Genomic DNA, 17,014 nt, shown 5'->3' with positions numbered 1-17,014 from the left:
TTGACCCATAATTGCAAAGTGAATTTGCACTCATTGATATGTATTTTAAATGTGGATAATTGAAGGAAGCTGAAATTTATCTCATTAACTCCTTGAGAATAGTAACATACTGGCATTTAGTTAATTACTCATATATCTCGAATGCTTATGAGAACTGAGATTTTTTTTTTTTTGCAGTATTTCATACGTTTTTAATTTTTTTCTCACTTTTTTTTACCTATGCGTGTGTATTCTAGACAATGAGCATACAATGATGAACTAAAGTTAAAGTATAGTATATTAAGTAATAAACTTAAAGTCCAAGACATGCTAAAAATATACTAACATATTTAAGAAAATTAATCAAGGCCATATAGAAGATGAAAAATTAAAGAGATCATTAAACTGATGTTGCTCACATGCTTCATATCAAGCAAATTGGATAACATCATTATTCATTATGAAACATTCATATCAAGCAAATTGTATAGTATCATTATTTTTTATGGAATATCTATTAGGGCGGCGGAATAAAAGTTTTACTAGCGTCTCAAAATATATTTAATGTTTGTTTGTAAAGATGATATCAACACTAACAAATTAAAATATACAATGTAGATTGTGTTTTTTTAATTCTTCGCGCATCGCGCGGGTACTAATACTAGTTGTAGTTGATGTTATTAAATGTCATGTTTTAGACTATACAAAAACCTTAAGAATATTATAGATTATGGAGTAATTTATATGGACAAAAAGTAAAATCAATGAATTCAACTAAATATATTTCCGAGACAAAGATAATGAATGTGTCACCACCGGATCCCGTTGCCTAATTTTAGCTCTGAAATTTATAAAGAAAAGGGGAAAGAATAATTCTAACTTTATTCACGGGAAAGCATCTTTTTTCATAAAGAATTAAATACTACATGCTTTTAATTATAAATCCGGCCTAATTGGTAATCTCATATACTCTCTGTAGTTTAACCTGCTGGAGTATTAAATATAAGAATTAACACAATGTTTGGAGAAATTGTAAAATTACAACAACCTTAAAGTGATTATCCATTGACCATAACCATCATTGCACAATTGAATACTGGGAAATAAAGTGGTACAGCAAGTCCATGTTGAAAGAGTGAAGAATATTCTTGTACAAACAAATGAAAATGTACAGCAGAACAAATAACGATTTACAACTTCAGATGTACCAATTAACAACCATATAAATAAGCTCTTAAACAATGGGGTTAGTGCATTTTTATGCATTGTGGCTTCTGTTTAGCCTAAATGAACATTAGAATGATTGCAAAAAAATTGTACAAAGAATCAGGATAACCGAGCCGTGCTGGTTTGAAATCACACTGTTCTAGCCTGCCTTTTGTCTCAGAGGTATGAAGTTCTGGTAGCAGGGTACTGCATCTACAGCGGCCTCAAAATCTTGGGTCAAGTATTTCAGCTCGAGTTAAATTTCTTACGAAGTAAAAAATCTTGAACTTTTGGTCACTCCGCGGCTGAATCTGCTATAGAGTGCATGTCTAGTTCAAGTCATTCTTCATCGGATCTACTAGGAGATTCTCTTCTAATCATTTGTATGAGGTCTTGAACAACTTCTGACATTGGTGGCCGGAATTCTTGGTCGGGCTGCAACAAAGTATCAAAGATAGTTAAAAGCGATATGTGAAGGCAAAGCCTATACAACAGCTAAATCTTAGTCATCCTTGGAAGGCAAAGGTAATATATCTGTTGCATCTACAAGCTTTAATTTGGTGAATGTGGTATCGTCAGTAAATCACTAGTTGATTCAGACTTTTCAAGTGTTGTTTGTTTCCTACTACAACAAACCCACACTCTTCACCGGGTCATGAAGAGACATTCAGACACCTGGGCAGAAAACGATTTCGAAACATCAATCTTTTTAGAAAGATGGGAAGTTTCTGCTTATTGTCCTTGCTACTTTAACTATGCCTAAAACCTGGTAAATCTATAACTCCTATTTTGACGTAGTACAGTTCCTTTTTTCCATTGACAAGAAATAAATGATTTTACATGTTACAATTTTCCTTGTTTGTACCCAAAGTTTGATGAAGGAATGAAATAGTTCAGATTTGGATAAATTACTTGCTTGTAAAAAAAAGAATTTATGCGTAAATACTTGTATAAATATTGAGAGAATGGACAGCCTGACTATGTGACCCATTCAGATATCGATCAATGCCCAGAAGAAAACGGACTGGTTTTAGTGGTCAGAGAAAGAATAAAAGGAACTCACCTGAACACAGCGGGATATTATGTCAGCAAAATGTGATAATGACTTAAGTGGGTACTTTCCCTTGAGTGAAGGATCAACCATCCTCGTCAAGGCATCAATATCATGTAGCTGAGGGATTGCCCATCTTACCAAGAATTGCTCTCCTCGACTTCGAGTTCTGAACATGGTATATATGTAATGAATAGCTGGGAGAAAAAGATGCAACAAAATTTACTCATTGGGGTGCAAATGGCTTTACCTGTCATATGACATTCTGCCTGTTAAGAGTTCCAGCATCACCACGCCAAAACTATAAACATCACTCTTAGAAGTGTAAATCCCTGACTCAAATTCTGGGGCACCATAGCCGTAGGTCGTAAGAAGTTGTCCTGACAGCTGAAAATAAGTACAACATCATGTATACTATTTTCAAATTTTTTAAGGACATAATGCATAAAAAAATAAGAAAAGGTCAGGTTTCAGAATCAACTATTTCTAAACAATGATTTCATCCATTTACATCAGTCATAGTTCTTACAGCTCTACTCCACTGTCTATTTAAAGCACTTTAATAATCATTATACTCCTTTCTTAACTGTATATTCAGCTCACATCTTCACTTCCAGCATAAACCTGGTATTTGATTTCCCCCAAGGCAAATGTTCCAATTTGTTCCACACTTGTAATACAGAATTAATCTTAGGATGGAAAGGTTACCTGACTTACAGCACCTGATGATATCAGTGAAGCTAAACCACAATCAGAGACATGCACAGCCAACTCATCATCAAGGAGAAGATTGACAGACTTAAAGTTTCTGTGAATAATAGGTGGCTCGCAGACCTCATGGAGATACCTTCATTGCACAAAGAGAACAAATAGTTAATACATCAGATTCAACATTTGCTCTAACGCACTTGTCAAGCAAATCTAAGATCAGACCACCTAGCAATCCCACTCCCTAATACTTTATAGGGGGTGATGGTGTTTTCTTACAATCATCGTGTTCAACCTCCCTTGTATGAACACATGCAGCGGAGGAAGGAAATGTAGTATACAGCGACATGTGCAAAGTTTAATACATAATTATAAGGACCATCTCCAACCATTATTTTATTGTTTCCTGTCATGTATTATGTACAAGGCAAGAAAGTTCAGGACTATAATTAGGTCGTGGTTTGACCTTTTTGCAATGTTCTACTGCTAAGTTATGATTTAGTGCTGTTTGCAGAAACTTCTTATAGATCACTACCAAAAGAATCTTCACCACCAGATTTATTCAGAGTCTATATATATATATATATATATATATATATATATACACACACACTCGCATACTTGCATGTGTAGATGTGTGTGTGTGTATACATACATATGTGCAGGTGTCAATAACAGTTTGACTTACTCCAAGGCTCTTGCAGCTCCAAGAGCCATCCTGATCCGTGTATCCCATGAAAGTAGTTTCTTGAACTCATCATCAGAGTGCAGTGCATCTTGTAGTGTTCCACTACCGCAATACTCATAAACCAGAAGCCTTTGACCATGCTCCGCACAATAGCCCATCAACTCGACAACGTTAGCATGACGAATTCCGTCAATCAAGTTTACTAGGTCAAGAAACTCATCATCCTTCTGTTGATTGGAAACTCTTCTGTCCAGCTTCTTGACTGCAAGTAACTGTGTAAGCATTCAGATGGTTAAGAGTCAGATGTAAGATATTGCAACCACCAAATGATTCAATTTAATGTCAGCAATGGGATGGATAGTGAGATTTTGCGTGCCAGAGAAATTCATGTACGTTACAAATAACTTATGTAGAAAATCAACACAACTGTTGTATATTCTGATTATAAGATAGTTTCTTGGTAGAAAAAGATGCATCAGTATTTGACAGATCCTGTAATACAGCAAAGGACAAAACTAGGGATACCAACTCAGATGACAAGCTTATACAGGTAGAATGTTGATTTTCACTCAGATGAAAAGGAATAGGACTAAAAAGAACCACGAAACGTCCTAAAGAAAATTTATGTAACAAGAAAAACCTGATGCAGCAATTGTAGTCATTTCACTTTCACCGGAATTTGTAAAATACTATTTACCCTTATAGATATCAGACTCTGGATTTCCACCAGCAAACCATTTTTGCACATAATTTGATCAATCTGACATTAATTCTAACTCAATTAAGCACTTATATACAAGAGCAGTCCACGTGATGCAACTACAGATAAAGAAGCTTCTTTAATGCTAGCAGAAAACAAGTCAGAAAGACCCCCCAAAAAAGCAAGTTGAGAAGAGAAAAACTATCTAGGTTCTGGATAATCTAGCAGGGATAGGATAACACAGTTAATAATTTCGAGTATCTAATTAAATTGATTTCAACCATAGCTTATACCTTTCCATTTGGAAGCTCTGCCCTGTAAACAGTTCCCAGCATTCCTGATCCTATCAGATTATCTTGAGAAAAGCTGTTGGTGTATTGCTGAAGAGATGCAATTGTGTAAGATCTCACAGAAGTTAGTGGAAGTGGCCTGGTTGGAAACTTCATGGCATTATCTTCAGCAGGTGAAATTGGCTTCACAATAACTCTCTCTTGTGCAAGGGGTGGCGGTGGCGGTGGAGGGGGTGGAGGAGGGGGTGCTCGCGGCGCCAACAGATCAATATCAATTCTGCTTAGGTTTATCTCACCAGTATCCTTCTTTGGCACTGCACTCATGTTTTGCACATTTACCTCCTGCTCATGCTCTGGCATGGGAGCGCGAGCCGGCCTTCTTGGTTGTTGCTCTTCCTTTGGCCTTACTAGAGGAGGAGCTGTTAAACACATATGAAGTCCACTTATCATCAAAGACTGGAAAGTGAGGGTTTTTATATTCATAGGTTTTTAGTTCCAAATGTTGCAAAAACAAATTTTCAGATTCATGAAATTTTTTGGAGGGCATTTCAGATGATGATAATAGAGAATTTGGAATATTTCACTAGGACTAGAAATTGACATAATTTGAAGATACATGGATAACCACTGTAGATTTAAATGCATGCTTAGATATGAAGTCCACAGATTCAAATAAAGCTTAAATCAAAGAGAAGTAGCTTTCACTGTAAGAACTAACGAGAAAAGCCAGACTAGGGAACACTAGCAACAATACACAGGATAAATAGTTAAGAGGTTTTAATAATTTGCAGTACCTTTCTCTACATCATGTCCAAGTTGGACCAATGAACCATTATCTCTACGATTCTCCCTGGACCCCACAAAAGGAGCTACTTCATGCCGTCTGGACCAATTACTCTCTTGCCTATCCTTAAGGCATCTTGGCAGGAAAAGCAGGATTGCTATAACCAATATTATAAATGACAAAACTGCTACAACGGATATCCAGACTACCCTTTTAATGGATTTTTTGCTTCCTTTTGAGCTGGATTCTGCAGTTGCTGTTGGTCCATCAGCCTGTTTTCCAGGTTTTCTTCCAGAAGTTGGTGGTGCCTGCACCGAAGTTGGAGGCTTAAAAAAGGGTGGTGCTAGTCCTGCTGGAGGGGGTGCTGCTAAAGAAGTGGGTGGAGGCAAAGGAGCAGTACTACTGTTCCAAGGATTTCCATCGTTTCTGCATGACAACAACAAAAATTAGCAAATAAAAGGACAGCATTAGCCATCTGTTCGTAATCAAGGTCAATCAAAACATATATAAGACACTTGAAGTAAAAGGATGAAACACCTGATACGTCATCCTTGCATGGATCAGTATTTATCCTTACTAATATCATTCAATAAATCAAATTTCCAGACATACAAATTTAAACAACACTAAGATATGCGATTCAAGCCTATGTTCAAACATTGGGTAAATGTTAGCCTGCAATCATATGAACTTAAATATGACCAAAAAGTAACCATGATCCAGCTCGACAGGACCATATAAGTTATGAAATATATTTCTTTTTCTCTTTTTTTTTTTGGGACAGATATGAAACATCATACCATGGGTGTTTCATGGTTTTTGTGCACACTACACTCCTTAGCCTGTAGATATCACATCTTTCCAATTTATTGTGGAGGTAGGTGCTCTTATATCCAACTATTAAAAATTTTGAGCAGCATAGTGTTAGCAATATTCTTTTCCAGGTGATGGTGCTTATGATGTCAAAAAATTTAGCTACTTTACCTCATGCAGTTTGAAATTATTATGTCTAGCCCTCAAGCTGTCGTTTATGCTGTGAGCACACGAGCAATTCTGATCCAAGTCAGCGTCATAAAGTGTTAAACATAATCTGGATTTGCAACGTAAAAATACTTTTCAAAATGTCACATCTCCGGTAATTGTTAATTCTGTTGTGCATTTGCTAAGCGAATTTAAGTTTGAAGCCCATAACTCCTACTAGTATTTAGTGTCACTAGAAGGTTCATAATTTGTGGTAGTTGTCCAACAAGTTAATTCCCCAAAAGCTAATTATGAAAAAATAAAAGCTCGTGAACTGGTATATTGTTAATGTCATTTTCCATAAGTTTGCACCCCTCAATGACAGTCGTAATATATCATCTTCATCTATCAACAAAATGAAAACCTAAAATTTACATAGTATCAGACATCCACCATAAATACTTCAGTCTTCATTATCAACATGCTCTCAAACACCAAGTGACTAATGATACTTAAAGAACACAGGACTCCACTAACTGAAGTCCCTTGCTTATCCTTTGATAAAACCCATCTGATGCAACTTTCTGTGTCAAAACCAGAAGAACAGTTTTGAAAATAGTGTTCTTCAAATTGAGTAGCTTCATTTTCTAAAAAGTTATTGTTAAATAAGGTGCAGCTAACATACAGGCTAGCATACTACACACTTTTCGCAATATTTTTTCTTGCTTATTACTAAGAATGTTGTAGTTCAGAACAAGGTTTTTCTAGCTTATAGACATTAAAGAAGGTCTTGCATTCACAAACTTACATGCACATATGCACACACACACACAAACACAGAAGTTTCTGGGACATAAAAAGTTTAAACGGATAGGTTTTGAAATTGAGAAATCTGCCGACAGATATTGCATTTGATATTGCCAACCAACAAACTTAGCGTCACAGAAGCCATTCTGAACTCTTCCCCTCATCCGTACTTAATGAGATGATGAAGCCTATTGAAGTCTTATCAGGAAATGCTCTCCTCTTTTGTGAAGTTCGATATTCACCAGTATGTTAACTAAAAGTTTATTATGGTCAAATATGAAGCTGAATACAGATGATACATGTGCTTCATCTTTAGAAGTGTTGAGTGTAAAGGTTGTTATGTTAATGGTTGTATTCCTTCAGCTCTTATCTTCCTTAATTGTCCATGAATAACAAGCTGATCAAGGTTGTTACCGACAACGTCACTCAGAACTGAGAAAGGCGCGTTAACAAAAAATAAACAGCACCTTGTCATGTAATAATTGAACTTCAACATGGACCGTGTCCCAATAATTTCTGAATATGTGTTTAGAAGATTGCTTTGAACAAAGAGGCACAAGAATGTAATAGGCAGCCAAGAGTATAGTGTAGCTTACAAGCTGGAAGATAAAAGAACAATATTAGGTACTTACTTGAAACTGGGAATAGAAAACAACTTCTGAGGTATGGGCCCAGAAAACAGGTTGTTTTCCACATTCCTAGAGGGGCACAAAAGATAGGGAAATATTAGTAAGATGTTTTATCATTCTAAGGACCTGGAAATAATATTTGAGTTAAATATAGTTAGGAAGAATACAAATCTGCGAGGGGAAGATCTTGTAAAACATCAAGAGTTCCAGAAAGCTGGTTATTCTGCAAACGTCTGGAGATCAAGAAATTAGCTATTTTTGTATTGGTCATAAATAACAAACAAAATCAACAAAAAGTGGAATTACTCACAGAGTGGTCAAGGAGGACAAGTTTCCTACTGATGACGGCAAAGCTCCGCTTAAACTGTTACTTGACAAATCACTGTCAGAATATAAATAATCCACCCAGTTATGGACAATTAAAAAACATCTATGGCAATATTATAAATGCTTTTGTTTCAGTGTCATACAGATTAACCAATGCTGTAAGGCCTTGAAAGGAATCAGGAATTTCTCCACTCAGTTGATTTCCATTGAGAGACCTGAGAAAAATGAAGTATAACTGAGCAAAACCATGATTATGATATTGGAAAATCTCCAATCTAAATTACAAGCTGGAAACTCACATTGCTGACAGCTGACTTAGGGAAGATAAAGAACTAGGGATACTTCCCATCAACTTATTATCTGAAAGAAAACTGCCAAAAGGGTAAAGACTATCAAATGGTTTGCTCAAAAGTAAAGCTTTAAAAGTTCACGCTTCTCTCTCTATTTCTCCTTCCAGGGAAATCATAATACATACATATTCTGCAATGTAACTGGCAGATTGGATGGGAGGGTTCCGCCAATTTGATTGTTACTCAGATCTCTGCCACAAGATGTTGACACAATTATTGACCGCATGTCACACAATAAAGGATACCTCTAAAAAGGAAACCAGGAAGACACAATCAAATGGAGTATTTTGTTAAAGGAGATGTATCCGTGTGGCGCGTACATCGTTTGGAGGGAAGAAAACCCTGCTAAGCTATCCCCTAGTTCACCTCCCAAGTTAGCAACATTCAGTTTACTGCAAAGAACATGATTAGAAGGATTAACAATTATGACTTCCAAATATCCATGAAATGCTGCAGCAAATGAAAGGTAATTACATGGTTAATATATTTGTATCATTGCATGTGACCCCTTGCCATTGTCCATCACACGGATCTCCACTGATACCCCAACCAGGAAGGGAAGGCGATCCCATTGCAGCATGAAAAGCATTAATTGCAGCAACTAGACCAGGAGAAAAGGAAAATGTCAAAGTTAAAAATTCAAACTTAAAATTCCAGGCATTGATTCATGAACAAATAAGAAACTTAGAATGCGATCAATTGAAGAATGCTAACTTCAAACAAACCCAAAGGACAAAGTTTACAGAAAGCAAGGTGGCATTTAGTCGATATTTGGGATAATAAGGGCATCTGCAGAGTCCACATATCGCCTGGGGAATCCATAGCCCCCCAAAAACTTAGGTATTAGGAGTCAATACTTGATTTCCTCATTTTTCCTTTGCTTCTCTTTTATTTTCCCTTCCTTTTCTTCTAAATTAAATTACTGATAGCTTTCCATTGTAATATAATTGCTAACTGCGGCGTGCAAGTTTTTCAGGAAGCTAAGTGAAACATTCTTAAATTCATTCTTGAATAGAGGAAATGGATAAAGAAGATTCATATAACCGACCATTTTTGGTAATTCTCTGCTCCTCCCCTGAATCAGTCCACCCCCACCCCCCAAACCAGCATTGCCCAAAACATGAAATTAGCATTCCTCTCCTTTTACATAGTATTATTTTGTGAGCAATCAAAAAGGGCAAAAACAACTCAGAATTTAGTAAATGTTTGTTCCTTACCATCTCCAGGGTCAGTTTCATCTGAAAGTTGAACAGCAAAAATTAACAGAAACCAAACCAAGATCTCCAAATTCAAGCAACATATTATAGATCTCTTCCCACCCATTGATCCAAAGCTGTGACCTTTTTCTTCAATCTACTCTTTCTTTGGAAAAATACTCTGCATAGCCAATACATAAAAGAACTTCCAATCTAGAATAACAAGAAAAAAAAATCAAACATCAGTATCTTAATCAAGCCCAAAAATAAAACCCAAACAGAAAGACGATAACAAGAACAAAAACAAAGAGCAAAATGGGCATCCGCAAAAGAAGTACACAAACAAATCTTGAAAAGAAACCAACTTTGAACAGTTGAAGAAGGTACAATAACAAGAACAAAATACCCACCAAATAGTAAGTGAATTATGTGGAAATGATGAGAATGAAGCTGAGAAAAGCATCATTATTTCATATTAAAAAAAGAGGCTTTTACTCTGATAATTGAGCAGAAAAAAAAAGAACTAAAAAATAAAGACGCAAGCAAGCATTGTATTTAACAGGGGCAAATAATCAAACACTTATTAGTTGTAAATCTGGAGAGAGAGAAATCTTTTACCTTTTGCAAATAGCTGGAAAAAAAAGAAAAAGCTATATGTGAAAAGTCGCAAAGAGGAAAATACAGTGAAGAGAGACTTCTTCACTTCTTCTCCAACTCTTTTCTCTATCTAAAAAAAGGACAATGTGTGTGACAGTGGAATTCTAATACATACATATCTGCATTTTCAAGTCCACTCGCGGATTCAACGCGTGCTTTTGTTGTTTACTTACACTGACACGTGGAATCATTGTCGTTATGTGATTAACGGTCTATTAAGTTCAGTGCGTGGTTTTTATGCGCCGGATGGCGCGTTTGACGAGATGAGTTGCTGTTTTCCTTTTTCTTAACTTAAGTGTAGTTAAAATCGGAGTTTTTACAGTAAATTATGAGAAGTAAATTATAGCCGCCAATTTTGGGAAGGGGACAGAGAAAACGAAAGAAAATAAAGAAATTGCAATAGGCTAGCGACTAGTATATGATTTTCTGTGCTGGCAGCTTTACAATTATTTTCTTGATTTAGTAAATTAATTATTTTTTGTTTGTTTTATTACACCAAATTATAGGATCCAAACTTCCATGGTTTTATTCTTAATTTCTTACTACTAGTCGTTGATATTTAAGTCTTAGGGCTCGTTTGGTAATAGGGATAAAAAATAATTAGTTTCGAGATTGATGAATTTATCTCACAGATAAAATCGTAATATAATTAATTACGAAATTAGTTATTCCGAAATAATTAATTATGAAATAATTTGTTTTCATGGTCCAAGAGATATACATATTCTATTGCATTTTTTTATTAATATGAAAAACTACTAATGATTTTCTAATTAGTGCGTTATGATTTTGTAATTTTCTAATTAATCTTAAATTCTGAAATTTAATTAATGTACTATGTTTGATGTATATAAGTAGGTCATGTTGAATGTTGAAAAGGATGTCTGTAGAACGTCAAAAAAGCTCACATGGCTGCCACCATAGTTTAGGCATGTCTATTTTGACATTTTATCCTGCTGCACCAATTACTGTGCGTGCTCCAACAACAACAACAAAAAAGGAAAAATATTTGTAATATATGTCCGAAATAGAGTTTTAATCTTATCAAGAAGGGTTGTGGTGGAATGATAATCATTTTTAATTAGAGATCTTAGGTTCAAACCTCGGTATATATAGAGTTGTCTATGTTAGGGAGCATATCGGACCCAATATTGATATCGTAAACACCGGATGAAAAACAAAAAAATGTTCTAATTTTATTGAAGGTCTTCAGTTATTCTATTCTTCGTCTCTAATTATTCATGGGCTATATAAACACCAATTTCAGTATTATTATTTTGTAAGTGGTAAAAGAAAAGCAGTCTTTTGCAACAACAACAACAACTCAATGAAAATTTTATAAATAAGGTTGGGAAGGGTAGGATGTACGCAGCCTTACCTCTATCATGAGAGGATAGAGATACTATTTCGTGATGTACCCTTGGCCATGGAAGAAAATACTTAATTTTGGCTCCACTATAGGATGATAATTTTGTGCGTAATAAACAAAAGATAATGTCTTCCAAGAGGTTATCCATTTGCTTCTTTTATTATATAATAAATAATAATTAATATTAGTATAACTATCGACACTTATCCTTTTTTGCAGAATCTATTTCTTACACTTTTTTGTCAAAGCATCTTAGAATTGCATTTCCTAATTTTAAGCCTCCACTTCACTTTACTTTACCTTTTAGACTTAAGAATAATCCTTTATCCCATGTAAGACTATGAAGTAGTACAAGAAACTGATAACTTGGTGGGTATTTAGTTCTTTGTTTTTGCAGATATGGAAAACAAACTTCAGTTAAAAGATGGTTAGTAATATGTTTACTATGCTTTGTACATAGGAGTAATTATTTAAAGTAAATTTTTCCATTTTCCCTTTGGTATATCAAAGTCATAAAACTATTGTTTGTAACAAAAAGTAACTCAACTAGAACAATAAAAGTGTAATGTACTCAAAAAGTAAAGATAGAATTAGCAAGAATTTAATAGCAAACATGAGAATTTTTATTACTCAACACTTCTAATTCGAATTACAATTGCGAAACAGAAAAGTAAATTGATAAGCTATAAATCCACAACCAAACGATTGAGAAGAGAAGAGAAGCAAAGAAGGAAGAAGAGAGCAGAGGAAGGAGAAGAGATGAGACGAAAAGGGAGCGAAGAGAGATATATAGACAGAGAAGGAAAGAGGAGTGAGAAGCAAAAGCTTTGAAAATGGATTATAATTTTCAATACCATGTTCACCGCTTACTTATATTTATATATCGGTAAGTTCCCACATCGGTGAAATAAGAGTTGAAAGTTATTGACTCACGTGAGAACAAGTCCAGCACGTGACCTCCTTTTGATAACTAATTCCCGATCATAACAAAAAGTTCTCTAAAGAGCGGGAATAGTATTCAGTTTATATTTTCACTATAATAGTTCATAACTAAAGTCTAAATTAATGGGAAAATTTATTATATAATCCACGTATTTGAAAATTATGTACATTAATATGAGGTTTTCGATATTATTGTTTGAATGATAACTTTTCGACTAAGTACAAGAGTAATTTCCTTTAACTAGTGTTCAAGTACAAAGAAATACTATATGGTTATAATCTTCTCAAATTTGTTCATTTTAAGTGATCTTTTAATTGAAATTTTCATATGTAATCTCAAGGGGATAAGATAAGACTGTGTTACTTGTAGGACTTGAATTCTTTGGCTGCAACTACGTACTCTTGTTGAATAGATCTTGGAAAGCCTGAATAAACAAAGTTGACAAGATAATTTTTTAAAAGCAATGATGAAACATTAGAATTAACAAATATGAAGGAAGACCTACTCCCTCCCATCCCAGGAATAGTTGAAGAGAGTTATCTCTAGTCACCAACATTGACATAAAAAAAGTAGGAATAGATAAATAACACATAAATCGAGGGCTATGCGGATCCTCAGACATATATGAAATGAAATAAAGATGGACCAAGCTACTTATAAATGTAACCACAATTAATATCACTACGGTCGGGCTATCGAACACGGGATCTGAAGTGAATTACGAGTCGGACCAATCTGCAAATCGAGCGAGCTCCCCTTGCATGCAATTGTAAAGAATAGCAGAAGAAGAATATTATTTGGAGACCTTCTGCTAGCCCAAGATCGTTAACTAAGATTGGAGGATTCAACTAAAGAAGAGTAAGCTTGAAAAAGAAGATAGATTTTAGATAGGAGAACTTGTTTTGGAAAGAAGGTTTTCTTGATTTTTGGCTTGCTTACAAATGAACAAGATACCCCCTATTTATACTAGCCTATGGATGATTCTAGATATGATTCTAGAAAATGTACAAAGAAGATTCTAACAATCTTATCTTCTAACAACACTCTAGAATATCTAGATATGTCTTATCTTCCCACAACATTCTAGAACATCTAGATATGTCCACTAGATAAATATCAAGGATACTAAACTAGGACATTCTAGAGAATTCTATATTATTCCAAAAAATTAACTTTATTTTTTTCACACTCCCCCTTAAAGTGATTTTTTGGAAACTACTCCAAGCTTGTCACGGAAGAACTTGAACGAAGCTTTAGCAAGTGACTTGGTGAAGATATCAGCGATATTCTCCTGACTTCTCACTTCCAAAGTATTGATAGTTCCATCAAGAACCTTTTTCCAAACAAAGTGATGTTCCACCTTAATGTGTTTAGTTCTTGCATGGAATACTGGATTGTTTGCAAGCTTGATGGCACTTTGATTATCTCCATAGATCACAGTTGTCTTTAATATAAGTAGATGCAAGTCTTCAGCAAGTCATTGTAGCCATACACATTCTTGAGTAGTGAGAGCAACTGCTTTATACTCTGCCTCCATGGTTGACAAGGAAAATGAGTCTTGCTTTTTGCTACACCAAGAAACACTTGTTCCACCACAGAGGAAAATATAGCCCGATGTTGATCTTCGGTCATCCAAATCACCACCAAAATCAGCATCCGTATAACCAGCTAACACCAAATTCTTCTTCTTCTGGAAGAACAAGCCCATGTCTAATGTTGAGTTAATATACTTTAGAATCCTCTTTGCAGCTTTTAAGTGAGGCTTTCTTGGCCTTTGCATAAATCTGCTGACATATCCCACCGAGAACGCAATGTCCGACCTTGTAATAGTCAAATACAAGAGACTTCCAACAAGAGATCGAAAAGACTTGGGATCTGCAAGAAGTGAGCCTTCGTCCCGCCTTAACCTTGTGCTTATCTCAAGAGGAGCAGAACATGTTTTGTTTTGCTTCAATCCAAACCTGTCAACAAGTTTCTTGGCATATCCTTCTTGAGTGACAAAGTTCCCTTTGTTCATGTTTGTCACCTCTAAGCCGAGAAAATGGTGTAGTTCTCCCAACTTCTTAATGTCAAATCTTATGGAAAGCTCATCTTGAATCCTAGCAACTTCATCTTCATTGTTTCCTGTTATTATCATATCATTCACGTACAAAAGAACAACCATATGCAAGTCTCCTTATTTTTTTACAAATAAGCTAGGATCTGATTGTGATGCATCATAGTCACAGAAATGTAGATACTGAGCAATTTTTCCATACCATGCTCGTGGAGCTTGCTTGAGGCCATAAAGGGCCTTCTTAAGTTTGCAGACATGATTAGGATGTAAGTTAGAGACATACCTGGGTGGTTGCTCCATATAAATATCTTTGTCAAGATCTCCATATAAGAAAGCATTCTTCAAGTCAAGTTGCCATAACTTCCAATTATGCGAGGCTGCCAAGGCTAGCACAACTCGGACAGAGATCATCTTAGCCACGACTGAAGGTTTCTTCATAATCTTCACCATACTTTTGAGTAAATCCCAGAGCAACTAGCCTTGCTTTATATCTATCTATGCTGTCATCGGCTCTTCTTTTGATTTTGTAAACCCATTTACAAGAAATGGGTTGTACATCCTTCGGCTTTGGTACAAGGCTCCAAGTTTTATTTTTCATCAGAGCCTCTATTTCATCATCCATAGCAAGCTCCCATTCTTTGACTCCTTTAGCTTCTCTGAATGAGGAAGGTTCCTCATCATCAATTGGTCCTGCAAAGAAACATGAATACGTATTGACAAAATTTTCATATCTAAACCGAGCTGGCTTGATAATAGTTCTTTTTGGACTTCTCGAACCACTTGAATCATCTTCTTGTTGAGTTTCATGTTGTTGAGGTCCAGGACTCCCCCTTTCTCTTAACTCCTCGGCAGTTGTATTATCTAGAGAAGCACCTACAATGGACAAGCTTGAATCTCTATTATTTAAGGTTTTTGAACTCTCTCCATCCAATGTAACTCCATAATACAAAGACACTTCATCAAATATGACATCCCTTGAGACAACAAAGAGATGAGTTTTAGGATCCATGCACTTCCATACCTTTTTCCTTTCATCATATCCGACAAAGATGCATTTCCTTGCCTTGGCATCTAACTTGCTCCTTTGAGAATCCGGAATGTGAACATAACAAATAGAGCCAAAAACCCTGAGGTGTTTCACGCTAGGCTTTTCTCCAAACATTAATTCATAGGGAGACTTCATATTATTTGGAGAAAGCGGCATCATGTTAATCACGTACGCTGCACATTTCATACCTTCAGCCCACAAAGCTCTAGGTAAATTCTTGGCATGAAGCCAACTCTTACATGTCTCAGTTAAGTGTCAGATCTTCCTTTCAGCCACTCCATTTTGTTGTGGCGTATCAGCGCATGTCAGCTCTATTTTAATTCCTTGCTGACGACAAAAGGAAAGAAACCCATCTGATATAAACTCACCGCCATTATCAATTCATAGCCGCCTTATTCTGGAATTAAGTTTACCTTCAACAGTTTCTTTGAACTTCACAAACTTACTGAAAACTTCTGACTTGTGCTTCACAAAATAAATCCAAGTGAATCTAGTAAAATCATCAATGAAAATTAGCATATAAGAGTAGACTGAAAATGAAGGAGTTCTCGTTGGCCCCATCAAGTCATTGTGAATAAGTTCTAGTTGGGCATTGCACCTTGACAAGGACATGTCAAATGGAAGACGATGTACCTTTTCATATTGACATCCTTCACAAACCTCTCCTCCATCAAAATTTCTTAAGTTAGGCAAACCTTTTACTAGATTCAACTTTACCATAGCTTTTAATTTATCCATGCTTAGATGTCCAAGTCTAGCATGCCAAAGATGTGTATTATCATTGTCACACCTCCTTTTTACCTACACCCCGGAAGGGTATAAAAGAGTTTTTCCAATTAAAGGACAATCGAAACGAGATTTATTTATTTAAAGATTCAAAGTCGCCACTTGGGAGATTTATGGTGTCCCAAGTCACCGGTTGAATCCCGAATCGAGGAAAAGCTTGACTCTGTTTAACAATCCGCGAACCAGAAATCCGAGTAAGGAATTCTGTTAATCCGGGAGAAGGTGTTAGGCATTCCCGAGTTCCGTGGTTCTAGAACGGTCGCTCAACTGTTATAATTGGCCTATTATCTAATTTTAAAACATGTTTTAGCCTATGGTATATTTTAACTTATTAGCCGCTTTTATTATTTTTAAGGAAGATTGCAACGTCATTTAAAATATGTCTCAAACAACGTCACATAAATGCACCCGCAGTCCGCAACACATTTTATCTAACGTTGAGATTTGGATTTGGGTCACATAAATGCGCACCCGAGTTTA

The 17,014-nt window shown here is 35.6% G+C and overlaps 1 protein-coding gene across 3 annotated transcripts; it reads right to left on the bottom strand.

Annotated features, from left to right (window-relative positions):
• Window positions 1-1,083: 1,083 nt before the first annotated feature.
• On the bottom strand, window positions 1,084-10,397 carry LOC104227945 (protein STRUBBELIG-RECEPTOR FAMILY 3-like). Of its 3 annotated transcripts, none has more exons than XM_070150525.1 (17): window positions 10,294-10,397; window positions 9,697-9,888; window positions 8,954-9,080; window positions 8,800-8,871; window positions 8,605-8,670; window positions 8,429-8,500; window positions 8,273-8,344; window positions 8,113-8,184; window positions 7,970-8,035; window positions 7,806-7,871; window positions 5,417-5,832; window positions 4,626-5,041; window positions 3,633-3,904; window positions 2,945-3,083; window positions 2,487-2,623; window positions 2,249-2,405; window positions 1,084-1,620 (listed from the first exon to the last, which is right to left on the bottom strand). In XM_070150525.1, exons 2-17 carry the CDS (start codon window positions 9,800-9,802, stop codon window positions 1,525-1,527), a joined length of 2,352 nt encoding a protein of 783 aa, XP_070006626.1. In that variant the 5' UTR covers window positions 9,803-9,888; window positions 10,294-10,397; the 3' UTR covers window positions 1,084-1,524. The 3 variants fall into 3 exon arrangements, with proteins under 3 accessions (XP_070006626.1, XP_070006625.1, XP_070006627.1); XM_070150524.1 differs by lacking the exon at window positions 10,294-10,397 and adding an exon at window positions 10,086-10,212; XM_070150526.1 differs by lacking the exons at window positions 8,800-8,871; window positions 8,954-9,080; window positions 9,697-9,888; window positions 10,294-10,397 and having other exon boundaries at window positions 8,429-8,489; window positions 8,605-8,668.
• Window positions 10,398-17,014: the final 6,617 nt, after the last annotated feature.

This window comes from Nicotiana sylvestris, chromosome 7, assembly GCF_000393655.2.
Source record: "Nicotiana sylvestris chromosome 7, ASM39365v2, whole genome shotgun sequence".
In the NCBI taxonomy this organism is placed as follows: Eukaryota; Viridiplantae; Streptophyta; class Magnoliopsida; order Solanales; family Solanaceae; genus Nicotiana; species Nicotiana sylvestris.
This window is presented reverse-complemented; position numbering and strand designations above follow the sequence as displayed.

What these genes read in the sequence shown, in the direction of transcription:
- LOC104227945 (XM_070150525.1), bottom strand. Translation starts at nt 9,802, where the DNA reads ATGGGTGGGAAGAGATCTATAATATGTTGCTTGAATTTGGAGATCTTG. An exon ending in TGGACATGATGTAGAGAAAG is followed by an intron (nt 5,042 to 5,416) that starts GTACTGCAAATT and finishes TGTGTTTAACAG; the next exon opens with CTCCTCCTCTAGTAAGGCCA. An exon ending in CAGAGCTTCCAAATGGAAAG is followed by an intron (nt 3,905 to 4,625) that starts GTATAAGCTATG and finishes ATGCTTACACAG; the next exon opens with TTACTTGCAGTCAAGAAGCT.